Source organism: Anas acuta, chromosome 1 (genome assembly GCF_963932015.1).
Source record: "Anas acuta chromosome 1, bAnaAcu1.1, whole genome shotgun sequence".
Lineage (NCBI taxonomy): Eukaryota > Metazoa > Chordata > Aves > Anseriformes > Anatidae > Anas > Anas acuta.
Window position 1 is genome coordinate 61,393,257 of NC_088979.1, and position 21,475 is coordinate 61,414,731.

At 35.7% G+C, this 21,475-nt stretch overlaps 1 protein-coding gene across 3 annotated transcripts in view; it reads right to left on the reverse strand.

The window, feature by feature from the left end:
* MYO16 (myosin XVI) overlaps positions 1 to 21,475 on the reverse strand; it is a 370,616-nt gene that overhangs the window by 88,085 nt on the left and 261,056 nt on the right. For all 3 annotated transcript variants that reach the window (XM_068678649.1, XM_068678640.1, XM_068678659.1), the window contains 3 exons: positions 15,916 to 16,068; positions 15,136 to 15,336; positions 2,566 to 2,641 (listed from right to left, as the gene is read on the reverse strand). In XM_068678649.1, coding sequence (XP_068534750.1) covers positions 2,566 to 2,641; positions 15,136 to 15,336; positions 15,916 to 16,068 — 430 coding nt within the window. The remainder of the gene's footprint in view (positions 1 to 2,565; positions 2,642 to 15,135; positions 15,337 to 15,915; positions 16,069 to 21,475) is intronic.

The following is a 21,475-nucleotide window of genomic DNA, read 5'->3' on the forward strand; positions in this document are numbered from 1 at the left end:
TTTTAAATCGATTCAGATCCTCTACTGAACAGAACAGGGCAGAAAACAAAAACTGTCTAAACAATTACTTCTGATAATCATGCTTGAATTTTGTCCCGTTACTTAATGTTAATTTATCCATCTATCAAAACAATATAAGAGGTGCACAACATTTACTTAACCTGTGGCATTTAGAAATGAACAAGGCGTAACTATATAAAACATAATACAGGAAGGGAAAGGGATAAAATTAAAAGAAAAGAAAGAAAAAAAACAACAACAACAACAAACTAGGTGAAGGACAGACCTGTACCAAGCTGGGCTCATATTTCTCCACATCAAGACCACACTTACAAACAAAATTGACGGAAAAACACATAATGACATACATATTTTTGATGCAGTGCTAATAAAAAGTACAAAACAAAGCACTTCCAAGAGATGTTTTTGTAAATGGAAATCTATGAACTTAAAGACAGATAGGATATTTTATAATAATTCCAGCTAAATTATCCTTTGTAAGGTTATGGTCACAGGCTTTTTAAGATGAACATGGTAATTAAATGCTGCTTGCACTGCTACAGCACCAATAAGCATTGAAAACCTGCTGTGTGATACATCTTTAACCATGCTTAATTTTTATTTCTTTCTAACAAACTGGCATTATCACACCCATAATTGTTGAATAAAACAACAATTAAAACAAACAAACAAAACAAACAAGCAAACAAACAAAACACCCACAACAGAGAAAGATTAATGGGATTAAGGTCGTAAGTAATGTCATTAAGTATAGCAAGTAGTTTCTTCAGTTTGCTCATTATTAGCTGTGTGAAGACACATTTACTAGATGTTTGAATGTAATAGATTTGTTTATCCTTTTCTGTAGCAACTATTATTGCTGACTTAACTGGAATAATAAAGTTATGAGAAAGATACTAAAGCAGATACCTGAATAAATTTCAGCACAAGCGGTGGACATGGTAAGCCTCCATATTTTTAAAATATGGATAAATGTAATAAATAGCATTAGGAAAGACATTAAAATTATGCCCTCCAAATTAAGACAGATAAAACCTATGTTAATAATGTCTCCTGATTTATCTACAAGACAGGTACGTTCCACATTCTAACACATAAATGACTTCTATGATGTTAATGTATTTAAAGGTTTTGAACTGAGTAAGGAAACTTCAGTCAATGAAAATCAAGAAGCAAACACTTAGCACTTAAGTTATACATACACAAAACACAAAATTGATGCTAAAGGAAATACATTACTGATAATCAATAGATTTTAAGTTTCAAAAGCATAAGTCACTTAAAAAAAGAAGGAATGTAGCCCTTATATCACTTAGATCGTTTTAAAAATTCTGCCTTCAGAACGTTCCCATTAATTATATTTATTATTATTTGACTTGTTAATTATATATACTCACTCTCAGCAAATCAAACATTTTATATCAAATCCAATCCTCCATTCTTCCCTTTTAAGAGCTGCATAGATAATTACACAAAATAGCAATGAAAGTGCAAAAGGAAACTATTTAAGAGAACAGCAGAATGTTCTGTCTTGTAGAACACACTGGAAGTTGAGAATATACCTTCTTGTATTATTTGGCATTAAGTTACAACAGTTAGAACTAGAATTTCTCTAAAACTATAATCAATAAGATTATATTTAAGATCAATTCTTTCATTTCTTTTCTCATCCTCAATGTATGCTATTTTCCTTTAAATTGCATCAATTACTTTACTAGGAGGTTTAGCTCGTTTCACAGAAAAATTGCTAAAAAATATATTGGAACAGCAGGGCTGATTTGGAAGACAAATATTACTTCCAAAAGATCTCTATTTCTATTGAAAGAAATATAAATACATAACGTATTAAGCAAAAGACTCTGCACTGGTTGAAGCAAAGACAAATAACAGCTCAGGATATAATGACATTTCCCTGAGGAAGATGTTTTGTTTTTCTTCACAGAAAGAGTAAATGAATGAGGTTTTTAATTATCCAATTATGAATCATTAATTAATAAATGGAGATGCATTATTATTGGACATAATTATACAATATGCACATGGAAGGGTATTTAATTTTGTATTTCAAAGGACATTTGTATCTATTCATTGGAAAACAAGAACGCCCACAAGATGCTGCTTTTAGAAAGCGCACTCAAGCAGTGAAGTACATCTCACTGCAGTCTCTATGATTTTGGGAGCCTTTTTTCCTTTCCCTATTTTCATTTTTTTGTTTGTTTGTTTTGTTTTGATTTTCTTTTTAAAAGGTTTTAAGTCATACTTAATGATTTTTTTTTTAATTTATACTAATCAATAACACTGTATCTTTTATTTCTTTACTTCACATCACATAATAAAGATGCTTCATGTTCATGGATTCTAAAAGCTTTCAAAATTAGAGTAATTTTCAGACAATAGGAACATACTTCAAAGAGATGAGGATGACTTCTTTATAAACTGGAAAGAAAATATGCATAAACTCTTCTAAAAATGAATGAAAATTGAAGTGAAGTCATAATAGGTTGATTTCTAACAACAACAGCAACCACAAAACCATTTACTTACTTTTCATTACAAATACGAGATTTTGTGAAAGGGAATCTTTATTTTTTTCTACTGCACCAGCAATTTCGTAAGTAACCTATAATAAAATATTGTGACATCATTAGTAATGATCGCAGCACCTATTAAAAATCTTACAGCAGTAGAAATTAAGTTGTGTTTTCTTCCACTTGACAGTTAAAGTCTGGCACCAGGTAGTGTCTTTCAATTCTTTCTTAACAACACCAACAATACTAACCAGAAGAACTGGTTGCTGAACATTGTGTGTCTCTGCAAGTATACAAAAATTTCATCAGACTGATTCTAAAACACTTCCACAATGCAAGACTCAATCACAAGTGTAGCATATAGAAGACAGTGATGTAAATGTTACTTTCCCTGTAGTAATGATCAGTCCCAGACTACTGTGGTCTATTCACAGTGACCGTTAACAGACCACTCTTAGATCAATCTGAGTCCCAGCTTACACTCAAGACAAGCTCTTGCCATTTATATTGTCTTTGGAGGCAAATTCAGTCCACAGTATATGTAAAAATTCCGTTTACCCATCGAACAACTATGCACATAAGGGTTTTGGATCACTTTAGCTGACTGATTTTATCATTTCAAGTGCTACTCCATCTGTCATCTGAATGCAGATGAACTCTTAACACATATGGTGGGCACACCAAAGTGAGCAAAACCCAATGCTACAGCAAGAGTTCCTGAAGATACATACAAAATGATGAAATATGACCAAGTGTCTGTTTTAACTTTGAGCCTATCCAGGTTCCACTGTATAGAAAAGAAGCACTGAGACCAAAATGCAGTCACTGAGACTGAAACGTCAATTAAAATCCTTGCATCACCATTATCAGATTGCTTTGTCCTCATATTTCTAAATTTATGTTTATTTTGCATAGAATATCAATATTTTACAAAATAGAATGATTAAAATAAAACAGCAAAACAGAATTTTCTTATCAACGATTTGTGATTATGGTTCACATCTTGGCTAGGATGGCAATCAATATTAAAGACAAACCTGGGGCACAACTTTAAAAAAGGAACTGTGCTACTTATGTCCTGTTCTGAAAACCAATCTGTGTACAGATGATGGGATTTATCTCACCTTATGTAAGTGTGGGTGCCTACATCTCAGTCAGTCACACATGACTTCTGTATACATGCAGGAAAAATATATTCCTGACTCATCTGCCCTATTTTTCAATAGGATGCATTCCATCCTAGCAAGTGCTTATTTGCCATCCACCAACTATGCGTGTAGATTAGATGGCCAGTTCTGATATGTAAGTCTCCAGCTGCAGCAAAGGACATTTTGTTAGATGAATCTTGACACAGAGACACTAATGGTCACAAACCTTTAACTGACCTAAACTTCAACACCTAACCATGATACCCAACCTTTATCTGACTGTTTTGTGGAATGGGAGCAAGGATTGGACTCTCTAGACTTCAGGCTCAGCATCAAGTGAGAGTTTTGTGACTGAATTCACTGGTTCCTCGAACAGGAAATGCCCTAGAACTAGTGAACGGAAAATATATATCTAATTTGACGCAGAATTTTAATCACCTAAATTGGCATTGCAGAAAGATGTCTAGTTCCACCCAGAAGTGCAGCCCACAAATCTTTCTTACAACCACTCTCTCAAGTAAATCAACTTTCTGGCATTTTTTTTTATACATGTATACAATTATTATTTATTTAATGTGGTTGACAATAGCAGGTGTGTTTACTACCATTATAGATGCTACTTTGCAGAAAACAAGATAGAAACATTCTATTTACATGAGTGATTCAAGACAAACAAGCCACGAAAGTTTAGAGCTTCTTCAAAGCTTGCTACCTTTCTGAGAAGAAAAATCAGCCCAAGTGGCAGATACATGCACACTTTGCCATACATAGTAGATTTTCCTATCTCTTCACTGCATTTCCCTCCTCTGACTGAGGTGGAAGTTTACCTTTATTACCTCCCAAAGCAGTTTTGCTAGCTTGAGAAAAACTGTTTCTTCTCTTTATGTTGAGGCATGGAACAACAATAATTACATCGCTAAGATTTTTATGGATATTCTGTTAATCTAGAACTCTTGCTGTATGTACCCATAGCTTTAATTTAGGAAAGGAAGCTGTTTTCCCTCTTCTCCTCCAAACTCTAATATCATCCCTATCCTCCACCTTGGTCTACATATTTGCATCCCTCCAGGTTAAGCCAGAAGCTAAACCAGTGCTTCTTGTTTCTCAGATGAAAGCTCTCATAACCTCACAACTAGACCACTACATGAAGAGTAACCACTTACATGAAGGGTAACTTTCCGAATGAAAGGGAGATTTTGCAGAAAGCTCATTTCTACAAAATGGATAGCCATTTGGTTTTTTTTTTGATTGTTTGTTTTTTTGGTGGGGACAACAGACAAACAGCTAATTAATTTGCAAGCTTTAGATATAAACAGCTCTAGCTTGCGTAGTAGTAGAATCCAAAGGGAATTTAAAAATCAACAAGAAAAAAAAATAGACTGTAGTACTACCTCCGGGATTAGGCAGAAACTTCATGGGAAATTCTTAGAACACACTTTTTGTTTGTTTGTTTGTTTTACCTTGGGACCACGTTTTTATCTAAAACCTGTTTTAAGTTTCTTATTGAATCTATATCCTAAGCTCCTTAGGTATTTGGGTAAATTTTATCCTTGTATATTTAATAAAGCTGTAAATATATAATAAAGATTAGTAATACTAATCAGTTCATTAATTTTCTTTTCCATTGGGTCATTTGACAATTATGTGATGCTGTCTTACTCATGAAAAATATTATATGTCTTGGATGTGTATAATCTGTTGTACTTAGTAATTATCAAATGACGTAATTAGTATGGCATCTAACATAGAAAAGGTGTAACAATAGAATTATGTTTGTTTCCATGATGGATGTACTCATATAATTTTTAACTGTGTCTCTTAAGAGTACACAGTATAGCTAGTAAGCTGTTAGAATAATTTAAGCATACTATTAAAAGTTTTCAGTGTACTTAAAGTACATGTTCTAACATACTGGTCCATAAAAGATAATTAACATGCCTTACTTAACAAATTCATAATACCACTTCCTAATTGAATGTCTTAGGCTTTGACTAAATTAGAAGAAGAGAGTTACTATTGATGGGACAAGTAGGTAAGTATAGCAGTGGGAGATTATGATAAGTGTACCCTCAGTAAGTTTGCAGATGACACCAAGTTAGGAGGAAGTATTGACCTGCTGGAGCGTAGGAAGGCCCTGCAGAGGGACTTGGACAGGATGGGTTGATGGGCAGAGGCCAGTGGGATGAGATTCAACATGGCTAAGCGCCAGGTCCTGCACTTTGGCCACAACAACCCCATACAATGCTACAGGCTTGGGGCAGAGTGGCTTGAAAGCTGTGCAGAGGAAAAGGATCTGGGGGTGTTGGTCGATGCTCACCTCAACATGAGCTGGAAGTGTGCCCAGGTGGCCAAGAAGGCCAACAGCATCCTGGCTTGTATCAGGGATAGTATAGCCAACAGGACCAGGGAGGTGACTGCCCCATGTACTCTGCTCTGGTGAGGCTGCACCTCGAGTACCATGTTAGCTTTGAGCTCCTCACTACAAGAAGGACACTGAGGCCCTGGAGAATGTGCAGTCCCTGGAGAATGGCCAGCGAAGCTAGTGAAGGGCCAGGAACACAAGTCCTGTGAGGAGTGGCTGAGGGAACTGAGGTTGTTTAGAGGAGGCTCAGGGGAGATCTTATTGCTCTCTACAACTACCTGAAAGGAAAGTGTAGGGCTGGCCTCTTCTCACAGGTAACTAGTGATAGGACTAGAGGGAATGGCCTCAAGTTTACAAGAAGAAGTTTAGGTTAGAAATGAGGAGACATTCTCAGAAAGGCATTGGGACGGGTTGCCCAGGGAAGTGGTGGAGTCAACATCCTTGGGGGTGTTCAAGGAAAGGCTGGACCTGGTGCTTGGGGACATGGTTTAGTGGGTGATAGTAGTAGTAGGGTAATGGTTGGACCAGATGATCTTTAAGGCCTCTTCCAACCTTAATGATTCTATGATTCTATGAAAATGCCTACATTGAAACAGGAAGAAGTTTCAGTACTGGTACTGGTACAATACATTATCAACTTCTAGAACTATATTCATAAGACATCTCTCATCACATAAAATACATAAAAGTTAACAGGATTCCCTTTATTGCTAACTCTCTAACACTTTTCCCATAGTAAATTGGTAAATTAATTCACTGCCTAAAGACATGAAAAGTGGCTCAATGAAATGGCACTCAAGGGTCTCATATTTACTGTCAGTTCCACAAAAGAGAAAAAGAAAGAAATCCTCTCCAAATTGTCTGTTTTGTTAATTTAATCATGTCCCCATCAGAGATGCCAACTTTGCCTAAAGCACATGCAGTTCCCCCACTTTTTTTTCATTGGGTTTCTAAAGTAAACTGACCAGAACTCTGCACTGAATGGCACTCGAGCACCATGTATAGTTATTCTGAGGAGAAAAGTCTCATACAAATTTTATGTGGTTCAGACAGGAAATGTACAGTAGCTTAGCTCATGGTTCTGGTATTATAAAACATACCCCTTATTCTCACTTCCATTTATTGTAGTTGTTTGTCTTGTTCTGCACCATGAACATTTAGGGGTAGACATGTAAACCTACATGTCTGTGTTAACCAAGGGTAACACGGTAGTAGTAGTATCTTTAGATACTACCTGTACCAGTTGTTTTTATTAAAAAATAGTGCAGAGTTCCACAGTGCATTTGAATTCAGTAAAACGTTTAAACAAGAAAGGGATTGAATTTACTTCCCGTAAGTTCAGAAGGGAGGAGAGCTTAACCTAAACATACTAGTAGTGGGGCAGGCCAAATGTGCATTTAGCCTTGGGCATTTAGGGGAAAATATTGAGTAATGCTTCCACTTTGCCTCCCACCAGTTCCCCTCTCATCTTCCAGGGCTCTGCCCATTAGGGAGCTCTGGATCTGCAGGCTGTATCTCATCTTTGTGGTTAATATCTCTTGACAGATGTTTCCTCTGTGAGTCTCTGTTTCCAGAGCTCATTAACATTTTCGGCATCCATAATACTCCGTGGCAAGGAGTTTCACTAGTTACTTGCTATGCGAAAAAAAATATTTCATTCTGTTTGTGTCAGATCTGTTCTCTGGTCATTTAAATTGGTACACCTGGCTTTAATGTCATGAAAACATGTAGATAAGAATAAGAGGAAAAAAACAACACCCAGAAGACAGAAAGCTTGCACTCCAAAGGTGCACAGAGAACTGCATGGCCCTCTTACCTTCTTACATACTCTCATTTCTTCAAATCATTAATTATCCTCATGACATTCGATTTTACATCTTCTCTCAGAAATCCGACTTCTGACCTGAAGTATCCCCCTTTGTATCACCTGATTTTTGTAAGGGACTTTATCTAAGTTTACTCGATTTCCCCGAATACTTTATCAACAGAACCACCTTTACACATACTTTTAATCAATTCCTTCAAATAATTTTTGTTTTCATATCCTGTGGTATGACAAAAGTACTCATGGTTAATTGGAAGATTAAAAAAGCCAAGAAAATGCCACCTGGAATGTTATGTTTGGTTGATTGCATTTATAGTTAAAACCAAAAATGTTACTATTTTCATAACATAGTAATAATATTAATAATTTAAAATGTAACTCAGAAACTCTCATTTTGTATGTCTTGTTAAATTCAATTAATGTGAAAATAATCAGTTTATATAGTTGAAAGAGATTTTTTTGAGAACATGTTAAAGGACAATTTCAATGCACAGAAAGGTCACTTGTAGTTGCTACCTTTCCACCAGTACAAATATGTGAGTGACAGCATTTTAAAGTCTGAATATGCCTTTTTTTTTTTTTTAGTTTCTCTGGGCTTCTCACACACTCCAAACAAGCTTTGTTAAGCAATGAGCTAATTAAATACCTTTAAAACAGTCTGTAAAGTCTTACTCTCAGAAAACACTCAGAAATAGTGGAATATTAAAGCCAGAAGATATTTAGAAACAAATGAGAGCGGTGGTAGTGATGATCTATTATTTTTTCCCTGAGGAGAGCCTGAAGGAAAGCCAGAGAAGGAAAGAAAAGAAGGGAAGCAAAGAAAGGGAAAGGGAAAGGGAAAGGGAAAGGGAAAGGGAAAGGGAAAGGGAAAGGGAAAGGGAAAGGGAAAGGGAAAGGGAAAGGGAAAGGGAAAGGGAAAGGGAAAGGGAAAGGGAAAGGGAAAGGGAAAGGGAAAGGGAAAGGGAAAGGGAAAGGGAAAGGGAAAGGGAAAGGGAAAGGGAAAGGGAAAAAAAGTACAACTACCTTGTCTGTGTGAAAAAAGAGAATCTTTGTCAAATAACCTTTATAGGCTTTGGTATAACTTAGACTAGACTGATTTGATTGTTATGTCTGGGGATTCAGCCTGGGGAAAAAATAGAGAAAATGAAAGCTTCCTTATTGATTAATCCATCTCCTTTTGTCTTTTGATTTAGAGGTTCAGTTTCACAGTCTGCCTGGGATACATGAGGCATTTCAGAGATGACTGCACTGGTGAAGGTGAGCTGACAGCTGAGAGGTATTTTTGAAATGTGCATAGCTGAGAAATGGCACAGACATTGATCTGCACTTAAAGGACATTATGTGCACTGGTTTATAGAGCAAAGAAGTTGGTCTTTTGGTCTGAACAGTTTATTACAGTACTATAAGTCAAAAACAGTGGCAAAGCAAACATTGACAAGGGGCTTACCAGATTTGTTAATTCAAGTATAAATTTAAACTGCTCAAAGCTTAAAATATGACATGTTATTCTGGCTACTTGAACAAATGAGCATATAGCTCATTATCTCATATGTTAAATACTGCTACAAGATAAATCTGTGTCTCTTGACATTATGTTAAGCTAATATATTAGCTTATATATTTCTGGTTTACTTACTGGCATGCTAATTCTTTCACAAAATTAGGAAAAAATAAAACAACTTTGAATCCTAAGCAAAATTCCATGATGGAATGTTATTCTTCAAAAATCATGACTATCAGTAAGGCTGACAGTTCAGAGATGTAATTCATGCGAAGCCCTTACATTACGTGAGAGCGTACAATGTAAATATTAATGTTATTGACAAAAGTATATAGAGACTAGGTATTACACATTCTTAGTACAGTTTCAGCTGATGGTTAGATGCATTGATCAACTGTACCCACAAAACACCTTATTTCCTCCAGACAAGCTAGCAGTGTGCACCATGGGCTCACCGTGCCTCTCCTCTCACTGTGCTGCTAGGCAGATGGGCATTGCAAGAAGCAGCTGAGTATGCCCACATTTACGCCAGGCTTCAGAAACAAAGCAGTACCCTAGAAAAGCAGAATTTTTCCAGAAGAGATCAGACTGCCAACGTTCAAGGCAATGTGTAAAACAACTTTCAGATAAAGCCTTCCACTAGATTTTTTTTAGTCTCACAAAACCTGAATCATTCTTTTCTACTTTCTGCCTGAACTGAACAGATAAGCTTTTTGTCTTATAGCAGTCAGATACCAAGACATCAAATGGCTCTTAGAAGAGACTCATAATACATCAAGGCATTGTAGGAGTCTGTTCAGCTGCAAAATTAAAACTGGGAGATAAAGTAAAATACTTGATATGATCAAGTACTAATATTCACAGTGGCCTTTGCTAAACATGTGATCATGGAGTTAACAATTGTATCATACTACTACAAAAGAATGAAGATCTAGTGTTGAACAAGCATAATAGTGAAATTCAAGAGAAATAAATAAAAACAAATGTTTCCTTCCTTCCACAGGATGGTTCTGTCACATTTGTGTAATATGGAATTCATTCTCATCTTCCATTGAAAAATTTCACTCACACATTGACTTCTATGTGCAGCAGCTTACTTGTGCACAGTTTCCTCTTTTAGTCCATTTTCTCCATTCCAAAAGAGTCAAGAGTATAATAAATAATAATAATAATAATAATAATAATAATAATAATAATAATAATAATGATAAAGGTCTCTGAGAACAGTATCGTACACAGACATTTTGTTAAAGTATTGTTTCTCCAGAAAGTCAAGCAGGGATTCCAAATTCTTTTTTTTTTTTTTTCTTCTGAATCTCTTCTCCCAGTATGCCTTCCTAGGTTCATTTTGACCTTGTGCATTTTTTATTTTTATTTTTTATTTTTCATTTCTCGCCCCTTATCTCTTCTCTTTTTTTCTTAGTACTGCCTGTTCTGGACTAATCTGTAATCTGTATCTAATTATGCTTGGAATAGCAATACGGCATATGTAGTCCTAAGGAAGGCTACTGAGCACAAAACAAGGGAATAAGCGATACTTGACAATGCATGATTATAATCAGTCAGAAAGACTTAATAGTGGGGAAAAAAAAAAAAGAAGACTATTTTCCTACAACAATAGTTACATAACATTAAGATAGGAACATGTTAGAGGTCCTTAAGACTTCATGGACACATTTGTGTCAGTTGTAATTCCCTCATAATATAAAGCTAGAAACACACTTTCATTCACAAAAGGCTGTCTGGCATCTCAATTAAAGATAAAACAGTATGTCTCTTCAGCAAGGCAGAATTTTCAATAGCTGCTTTTTGCAGTATAACTGCACTTAGAGTTGCTAAAATGGCAACTCTAACTGAGTAAATGTATCTGAACCCAGTTCTTTCTGGACTTAGAGCTACGTACCTAAGCTATTGAAAAAAAAGGAGCCCACACCAGGTCCAATGTGGAACTTTTTTTTGCAGTAGACGAGGTGGACTACCAGCTGTTTCACACTGACTGTGAACTACATTGCAGTTACAGCTTTTGTTACCTAGGGAAATCAGGCTGTCTGCCCTCACCTTCTGTTTAACATAAAGCCTGCATTCAGTGTTACTTTTTCTGTGAACACCAGCCTAGACACATTACCTGAATATAAATGATTAAGCCTAGAAGTGAAAATTTCATGTTCAATTACCTGTCACATTTTACTGGTAATTCTTCTGCCCTCTGGGTCTGATTCATCTTTCAGCTATACTCATGTAAATAATGACAAACTTTACCAAGTTAAAGGAGTTATAATCAGTGAAAAATTGTGGTAAGTGAGAATAAAATCAGCCCCCCTCCCCACCCCATCGTTTTAAATTTGGAGATCTCTGAAGGTAACGATGCAGAGGAAGACTGCTTTCTACTTCTCTTGCTTTAGACTCATTTAATTGATATCAGACTATAAAAATAGCTATCAAAACCTGCCAAACTATACTGTCACTTTATATATGAAATTCTTATTTTCGAGTGCCAATAAAACCTGATGTATTTAAAAGTCTGATCTATTAACAATTTTCATTAAGTATAAATCACAAATGACTTCTATAAAACAGATACTAAATGTAGTAATAGCACAATCTCAAGAATAGCCTCAGCAGTTTAAAAAAATGATAATAATTTAATATCTTTTTTTCTTTCAACCTATGAAGATACACTAGTCTGGGAAAATAATCCATTTGTGTAATAATTTAGTACAACAATGCTACCATCAGATTTCATGTAAATTCCTATCACAAATCCCTGGACATTTCCACTTATGATAGCTTGGTAACAGTTCAATGAATTATCGAAAATGCAAGTGTCTTTAAAGATCTTGCTCAGTCCCTAATAAAGTAAGGGGAGTTAAGCAGTTGCACAGGAACTTTTCTGTTCTGGCAGGGGACATGAGCATTTTACTGCTATGCGGATGCAAAGAACAACCTTACAGTCTGGAATAATTCCTTGGCCAATGTAAACCAAAGGATCTCCATTGACTTCAAAAGAATGTGTGAATTTACATTACTTGGAGAGCCATCTATTTGTTCATACTTTTAGATCAAATGTCATTACTATTATTAGGAAAAGGTCAAGCCAAGAGTCTATGTAATAAAAAAAAATCTAAACAACTATGCAAGGATAAAACACACATTAATTAAAAGTGTACTCCTTACCACTCATGATTTAAGTTTCAGAACTGGGCACCTGAACCTTTGATCTGTACAAATGATCCTACTGAGTCCTTCAGAGAATAAAAGAAAATTTTTTCAACTTCAAGAAATTTGCTTATTGTTGTGATCATGATTTTAATACAGCTTCCTTGCTGCTGTTTCCATATCAGTCTTCTAGTGTGTGGAAGCTTTTTAGAGGTATTCTGATAAATTTGCATAATCACAACAGAAATCCATTGAAAAAAAAACAAAAAACAAAAAACACCTTACCTAAGAACAACAACAGATAACAGATTTATAAAGGAATTTAGACATCTGGAGCCCACTGTCAGCAATTAACTCAACCACTTTAAGTGCTAATAAATTTCAGAAAACCTTCACTGTGCCGTTATCTAACCCCCCACGTGCCCACATTTCTACAAAAAAAAAAAAAAAAAAAGTTCCAGTAGTAGAGGTATTCAAACCACTTACCTTTGGCAATTAATTTGGGCGTAAGTAGAAGGCTTCATGATGAAAGAAGAGCCTCCAGTGAGTTATTCAGAGTATTTAGGTTAAGAATTTAAGCACTGTCCAAACACTCTTAATCCTTTCCATAATGACCACATTTCTAACATTGGGCAGGAACAAATTTGCCTGCATCAGAATGCTGCCCAACACTTTCATCTACTTAATTTCTGATGTCAAATAAGAGCCACATAATAGACCTTTCTCCATACATATTGCTGCAAAGGACCCTAATCTGGTCAAAGAAGCCTAAGCATGCCGAGCCTGTCTTCTCATTTGCTCTGGACAGTTCAGGAAACATAATGTTACCTTGAGATATGACAGAGACAGCAAGTCTTTTTTTGGTGACTTGGAGGCAAGTCTTGAACTTGACTCCTAGGTGTGCACACTGCTAATAGTTGACTGAGCATTCAATAGCATAAATCTGTTGCACCTAAAATATTCATCATATCAGAAAGTGTGTCATTCAGTGGAGTACCTTTAGCAACAAGGATTAGAGCACTATTTCTTTTGTTCCTACCCTAACAAGCTCAAAGAGCTCCCTTCTGAATCTATACTGATATTTTAGCAGCACACCAGATAAACTCTCTGCATTTGCTACAAGGACAATCATGTGAAGAGAAGGTTGCTCTAACTACCTTTCACAGTAAAGAGCAGCAATGCTCTTATATTTGTGTTAGCATTGTAATATGCATTCTAATCAAAAGACTTATCATAGCTGCCCAGTTTCTTGCTCAATGACCTCATCTCTTCCATCTCTTGCTCAGGTAAAGAGAGGAGCATCTAGGTGTCACTTGTCTGGTTAAGCTGAAGCACCTGCAGTTTCTACATGGCTTCCACAGAAGATTCTGATGTGATGAGGTAAAAGTCACAAACCACTAAATCATGAAAAACCCAGGCTTTGCCTGATACCGGGCTTCCCGAGACCTCAGGTTTAAAGTCCCCTGTTATGTAAAGTCATCAACCAATAACAAGTACATTTATATTTATAAACAACACAGTGCATATGATCACAGTGCTGTAGTTCCTTGGCAAAGTAGCTAAACAGCTGCCAGGCACAAAGCTTTTATGGGATTTCATCAGCGGAGAGATAGCTCATGGGATCACTGCTTAAGACTTGGGAAGTGTGAAAAGACACAGAACAATTTGTTCAGATGCAAGGACTGATTCCTGCAACTTTTCCACTTGATTTCGGTGGAAATTTTTGAAAAGAGAGAACTGAGAACCCCAGTTTATGTCCATACCTTCTATACTCATACTCTTATTTCAAATACCTTACTTTGAACAGAGAAAAGTGGCAACATGTCACATTAATTACACAGGGGACAATCTGTCAGATTATAAAACAAACATATTTTTATCCATTTAAACACGTAAGTATTTTGCTTGCTTTTAGCTGTGGTTCATTGTGGTAAGAATGTTAAAATTGAGGGAGTATTGGAAAGAAAAGGGTAAGAGGCCTATTTAACAAAACTGATCATGCTTTCCCTGTGAACATTGCAGAAGGGGAAATGCAAAACATTCATCCTGTTTTATGGCAAGATTTAAAGACACAGCATGTTCTGAGATTAAAAAAGAAAAAAAAAAGTACAAACATATTTTATGTATGATTGCCAACTTGCCAGAAAAAATGTAGTACTTTTTTTTTGACCAGATTCATGCTGGTATGCATGGTATCTATATATATGGCACAGGACCTACAAGGAACCTATCCTGTTCTGGAACAACTTCTGAAAGCTAAGTGACAGCCAACTAAAATGACATTAAACATTTATGCTGAGATATCTGAATCACCCCTCTTCTTCAAAAACATCTTACAGAAAATACCATTTAGGATACAGAATTATGTAGACTGAATCCTGCCACAAAAGTCCTGATTAACATTTACCTATTCATAAGTTTTCCAAAAAAACACCACAGGGTACACACCAGCGATTCTATACATGTATTGCGTTGAGATACTGAGCTGTCATCTCAAAATTCATCACTGGAATGTGAATTGTTATTTGTAACCAGAATTTGGACACGCCACGCAGAATTTGTATTAACTGTGTGTTATCATTCAAACAACTTACCCTCCCAGCATAATGCATAATGGTGAAGGTTGCACCCTGATCCTTTGGCGCAAGGTTGCCATTCCCATCTTTTGTGGAAGAATAAACTGTATTTGTGTCCGATGTATCCAGGTAGGACTGAATGCGTTTAGAAAGACTCTGTTCCATTGACCAGTTAGATTGGCTTTCTTCATCTAGCATTGACAAAAAACCTGATGGTTTCTGAAATAAAAAATAGATGTTTTGGTTTTATGTAATTTCAGTTGTTCCTTGCGAAGTAATACAGCTGGTAATTTAATAAAGATAAACATATCACTTACTACAGAAAGAAAAGGAAAAAAGCAGTATAAATGTTCTTGTAAGTCTCAATGTCTATGCATATCAGATAATTCAAAACTGATCATCATTGCTGATCTTCTAGGAAACCGATTGGGCTATGTCCTTCTTAGAAGTTTTACTCCAAAAACTTGCTCCAGGCATAAAAGATACTGCCAAGTTTACAACAGAGATTGGTTGGTACTACAGCTGCAGTCAGGACATAACATGATACACAAATGCTACACATGAATCTGTATGGACAATGTCTTTCTGTTACATTTTCTTCAACCCTAGATCATTACAAATCTGTTAGCCCTCAGGCTGCAAGAGCAGACAACCCTCTCCATGGTTTCCTTAGTCCCATAACCTTCTCTTTAGATTAAAAAAAAAACAAACAGGAAATGTAAACAAAACTTCATATTAGTCTAACACACAGAGTACGTGATGTAAATATACATGATGTAAAGTGGATCTGAAAACTACCTGAAAGAAAAAATCCAAGGCTGCGGTATGGTTTCCAGGAGAATATACTGTTTCCATGGTAACTCCCTCTTGTACACATTCTGCTTGCTCTTGTAGGAAAAGTACTTCATTGATATACTGGTGTATCTTCTCATTGGTCATATTGACACACAGCTATTGCAAAATGAAGAAAAAAACAGTATTAGAAGTTTACTGGATAATTCATCAGTATAGGGTTTACTGCACATCTAATATTGAATTTGATGAAATGTCAATCCACAACATGTTCTCTCTCTCTCGACCACATATTAGGGACCCTAGGGAAATTTACATTTTAATAGCTATTAGTATTAAATTGGGAATAAACAGTTTTCTGTCTGCATAATTGTGAATTCTGCATAAGAATTATCAAATACCAGCATTATGAAACAGTGCAAATTTACTCTAATTCCATTGACTAAAGTGGTGTAACTCTAAATATATGTTGTGCACTCAATATTCTTCTGCAGTTTATATTCAGGATGACTACACAGATGCAATGTGCTTTAAAAAAAACAAGCAAACTGCATATTTGGTTAAGATCCTGATTTTGTAGTTAGTTTAGTATTAACAAATAATGTTCAAATTCTGCTTCCATTTATACAATCACTGATGTCTAAAACAGTTTCTGAAAAACTCACTGTGTTTTGCCCAAATATATCATATAAAACAACTAGGAATATTTTACTAAATGCCCCTCTCCATTTTATTGATATTCTAAAGGAAAGTTGGCAAGAAAATGGTCTTCCATAGAAAAGTTCAAAGTCTGCAGAGATAAATAATATAAAAACCTCTCAAATATTTTCTTTGATTGCCTTTTAAGACTTGTAGTGCCACTTTTGTAAAATAAATAGTTTAATAGGAATCTGGTTTTCAATTAAAAACAGGTGAGGGTTGTATCAGCTTATTCCTGGACCTTTCGTATTTTATTCAAAGTTCACAATCTTCGAAGAAAGTAAACATTTAATAACTTTGCTGAATAAATCTTGAACTGTTTTATTTACATTAAAATGGTAATTTTAGTGAGATATTCTAAAATCTCTTCCAATGCTATACTATCACTAAGTAATTAAGAAAACAGAAACTCTTAGAGGGTTGGAAGAACCCTTTATATGAGGAATCATGCAAGGAATAACTGGACAAAGTCTCTTTTCACATTAAACTAGTCACATATTTGTTTTGGCGATAAACTCTATCTTCCATGAATAAAGTGTATAAAAGCAATTCCACCAGCAAGTCATATTAAAAAATATGAGATATTTAGATCAACCATAAAAGTACATGGTTTAACATTCAGGTAACGGAAACGAACCCAAGTAATGTGTAATAGCTGCCTGAATTTTCCATTAACACCTCACGCTAGTATAGTCAACTTGCACTTGCTCTACAATGAAGTAGGCTAGTGTGAATAACAGCAAGAAATAAAACAAAAACCAGATTTTATAACCAAATGTCTGTTACTAATTGTCCTTACCAATGTATGAAAGTGCAGACAAAATGGAGCCTCAAATAATACCAGTATTTTTTAAAAGAGGGATTTATAAAAATTCAGTTATCTCGTTTTGTTAACACTGAAAATATAAAATTCACTTATACTATTTAATTTTTTTATTGAAAGAGCTTTTTAACTTTGATGCAGGCAAATTTAACTTTGAGGCATAACTTTTTTGCTGAACATTTTCCAACAAATTCTAATTCCAAAATCTTTTCAGAAGCTCTTTAACATTATTTTAGAAGGCAGATATAACATTGCACACTTATACTACACAGGATATGTAAAGCCTCAACTTGACACATGCTTTTTTTTTGCTATACACATGCTATATTTGAAAATTTTACTTTTTATCATTTGCAGTTATCCTAAAACACATAAAAACAATTGACGTGCTGACTGTGCAGCAAAATTATTAAACTAAACAAATTCAGCTGGAGAGTAAGAATGTCTTAGTCAAATCTTAAAAAGATCTGATAAATAATATTGGTTTCAACTGCCAGTAGTGAAAGGTGTATTATTTTGTTAAACATTCACACATAACATGTTGGTCTGGTAAAACAAAAAAAATATTCTAAGTTTTACAGATTGGTATATTATAGCATACATTGATGTGCTTTTTGGTAACAAGCAATGCTGTCATTCAGATAAGCAGGCTGGTCATAATGACAATAATATGCTGCAAACCAGACTAGAAAGCAAGCTCAAGTTATTATACAAACTGCAAGCTGCTTTGAAGCTGCACTGTCTAGCACTGGTTGTGAGCAGCAGCTCTGCAGAATGAGCATTGGAAGACCAGCTGAAAAGGGCTGCTGAAAAGCAAGACGCTCTGATTGCATCTTTCTCCATTTCAATGTTTTATACAACCTGCTGAGAAAAGGTGATAAACAGAATGTTTGAAATTAAATGCTTGACACAGGTTGCTGCAATAATTAAAACAAATGAAATGTAGAAATCTGAAGAAAATGAACTAAGCTAGTTTTGCTAACCCATCTTCTTTTGCTCTGTCATATGAAGTTTATATAAACAATGATGTTTTCTGTCCAAGGGTGATATATAAATATGAAAAGTTCACGTGCATTTAATTTCACCCATGCAAATGAGATGGAAATGTAGTAGTAATTAAAGAAAACACAATTTTTAAACAAAAAATAAAAGTTGTGGGAATACCTCTTAGCATTGTATATTTGTTTTTCTTTGCAGAGTTACTCAACATAACCCATAGTGCTTCTTGTCATTAAACATGGTTAAACTATTTGTCACAAGCCTCTTACTGGCTCCACTGTATGTCTCTTCTGTATGAAATCTTCCTTTCCACCTATCTTCCTTTCCAATCCTAACTCACTACCATATATAGGTGAAAATAAAAATACAATTTACATGTCAGTCTTCATTAAAAAGTACTCCTAGAATATCACTACAATACAACGAAATAAGGCCAAGTTAAAGTATTTAAACAAACTGAACTTGAAGTAGCATCCAAACTGCAGTATTCAGAAAAATTATGTATAGTGCCATTTAGTAAAACAAATAGGTATTTATCACATTATACAGTATTAGTTTGACCTCTCTTTCTCTACTGCCTTTGACCAGTTAGTAATGTTAATTATATTCAAAATTCAAATTTAGGTAGGAGACCAAAACTGTACTGTATCCCAAAGACATAAAACCACCTATCACAAATGAAAATTTCCTGTTTCCTTGCTCCTCAGTGTATAGAAAACACTATTTGAAAAAAGCATAGCAAAAAAATGGGGGAGATTTGTGAAAAGAAAACTTGGTGACTATTAGACAGTGAGGTTGAGATGAATGTCATCACACTCTGCAAAACTCATTTACTTCCTTAGGTCATGGAGAAGAATTAGCTCTTCCAAGGGATGTGTATTCAGAGCATTGAGTAAAGCTTACACCTTTCAAATTATCTATCAGGGCAAATGTTATAGGCCAAGATGATGGAAGTACAATGCCAAGTTTAATTTGTAAGGATGTGCTCTATCTTTTCTCAAAAACATGATTCTGAGATAATGGAAGGCAAAATAATCTTCTATTTACTGAGTCTGGATTCCAAAAATGTTTTTAAACCTAAGGTAGGTAATCACTCATTCCTCAGAAGTATCTTGATGACTGTTCCCCTCTGCATCTGCTACCCTGGTGAAAAATAAATAAATAAATAAATAAATAAATAAATAAATAAATAAATAAAAAGATCATCTCTTTTCCCTTTTAGTACTGTGGGTGACAGTTACTAGACTCCCACATCTTTTATGTAGAGTACCAATCAGAATATTTTTAATGCATTAATAACAACACTATAAACCACTACATTTTTTCCTTTGCCTTTTAGGGGCAATGGGATTTAATACAGACACCCCGTTTTCTGTGTAGCTTCAACACAAATTCAAACGTAGTCCTTCTGCCTCTCGGTCAGAAGAATTTTATTTCACTGGGACTTCATGTTGTCCTGGGGTCAGTTGCTATTATATGTTCCTCAAACAAATTAAAACAGAACAGAATGCTATGCTGAAATTCCGTTGTGGGTAGCTGTCACCTGGAAATCCAACAAGAAAGGGTCTACAAAGCCCTTTCATAAAGGATATGATTTCAATGCAAAGTGGAGTATCCATCCACTTGACTATGAACACATCAGAATGTTAAATGAACAAGGAAACAAACATAGTAGCAGGTTTTTCCTTGAAGGAATTTGGAATTAGAGATATTGAAATAGTTCAAAGTGACTTTTTCACTCTTACTGCTGGCCAGCAATACTGTAGGATATAAAGGGGTGGGTGCTGCTGTAAAAAAGAAGATACCGGTTAATAAAAGTCCTTGCACAGCATCTCACCAATCACAAAATGAATCTGGCTGGGAATCTAAATTTTAGATTTTATTTTCAGCCACAAAGCATTTACTGTAAAGGATTAAAGAAAAAAAAAAAAGTATTTTAATGTCAGGTACATGGTGAGCATTTTGATGTAGCCAGCTTTAAAACTGAGTAACACTGGCTTTTCAGTGGCTTGCTTGAATCTGCTGCACAGATAACAGCATCCTGCACAAATGAAAAAAATATGTGCAGAATGAAAAAGAAAAAAAAGACAAAGAGACTCACAGGGAACAAGGGTACACCATGACAAAAGCTATACAGAGTGAAAGGCTCTCAGGAACTGGGTAGAGGAACAGATTATAGTACAGGTTTGTCAGACCTCTTGGGAGCACTGATTTTCAGGACCCTACTCAGCCTCCCCTGGGACCTCTACCCACACTTTGTCCATGGGCCCAGTTCCTGCCCCAGAGACACCACAGCAGTGTCAGTTTCCAGACCCATCTCCCACTGCTCCTTATGGGACCCCAGCCCTGGCTCACTGCTTGCTGCATCAGGGTTGGCGACAGGTCCCGTTACCAGCCCTGACCGCCCACCATGTTCAGACCCCAACTGATGGTGCCCATCAGGGCGGGCATGGCTGGCTCCTTGGTACCAAGGGGGGCAGCTGTCTCCTGCTGCTCCCTGACAGGGATATTAAAATCCTGTGCATGGAAGCTAACCGGACCACAGTCCCATTCGTCTATGCTCAACACAAGCAAATCCAAAGACTGATTTTTCTGCATAAAATCAAACATTGGAATGCCCTTTGGACTGCCTGAATGCAGACACTTGTGTATGTGACCTCCCATCTGCTATCACTGAGACCGTAATGACTGTAGAAAAGTTAATTTATGTAACTTTTATCTATTCATGCACATCTATCTACATAACAGGCAACATGACCTTACATTTAGATAGCTAGAAACAGGTTCATGGCTGAGGGAAGATAATCAATTAACAAAAAATGTTATGGCTCTTTTAGCTGGGGAAGGTGACATGAAGAAATCAAAGGAGGTCTCAGCAGAGTTAACTAAAGAAATAACCCACTGAGAAGTTAAGATTTACAGCACCTAATAATAAATGTAAGCTAAAATTCCTGTGAACACAGCTGGGTTGTACAAGCTCTTTCACTTCACTGTAGTGACTTGGAACTGAACTGAAACCCTGAATGGAGCAAGCAATTCTGTGTG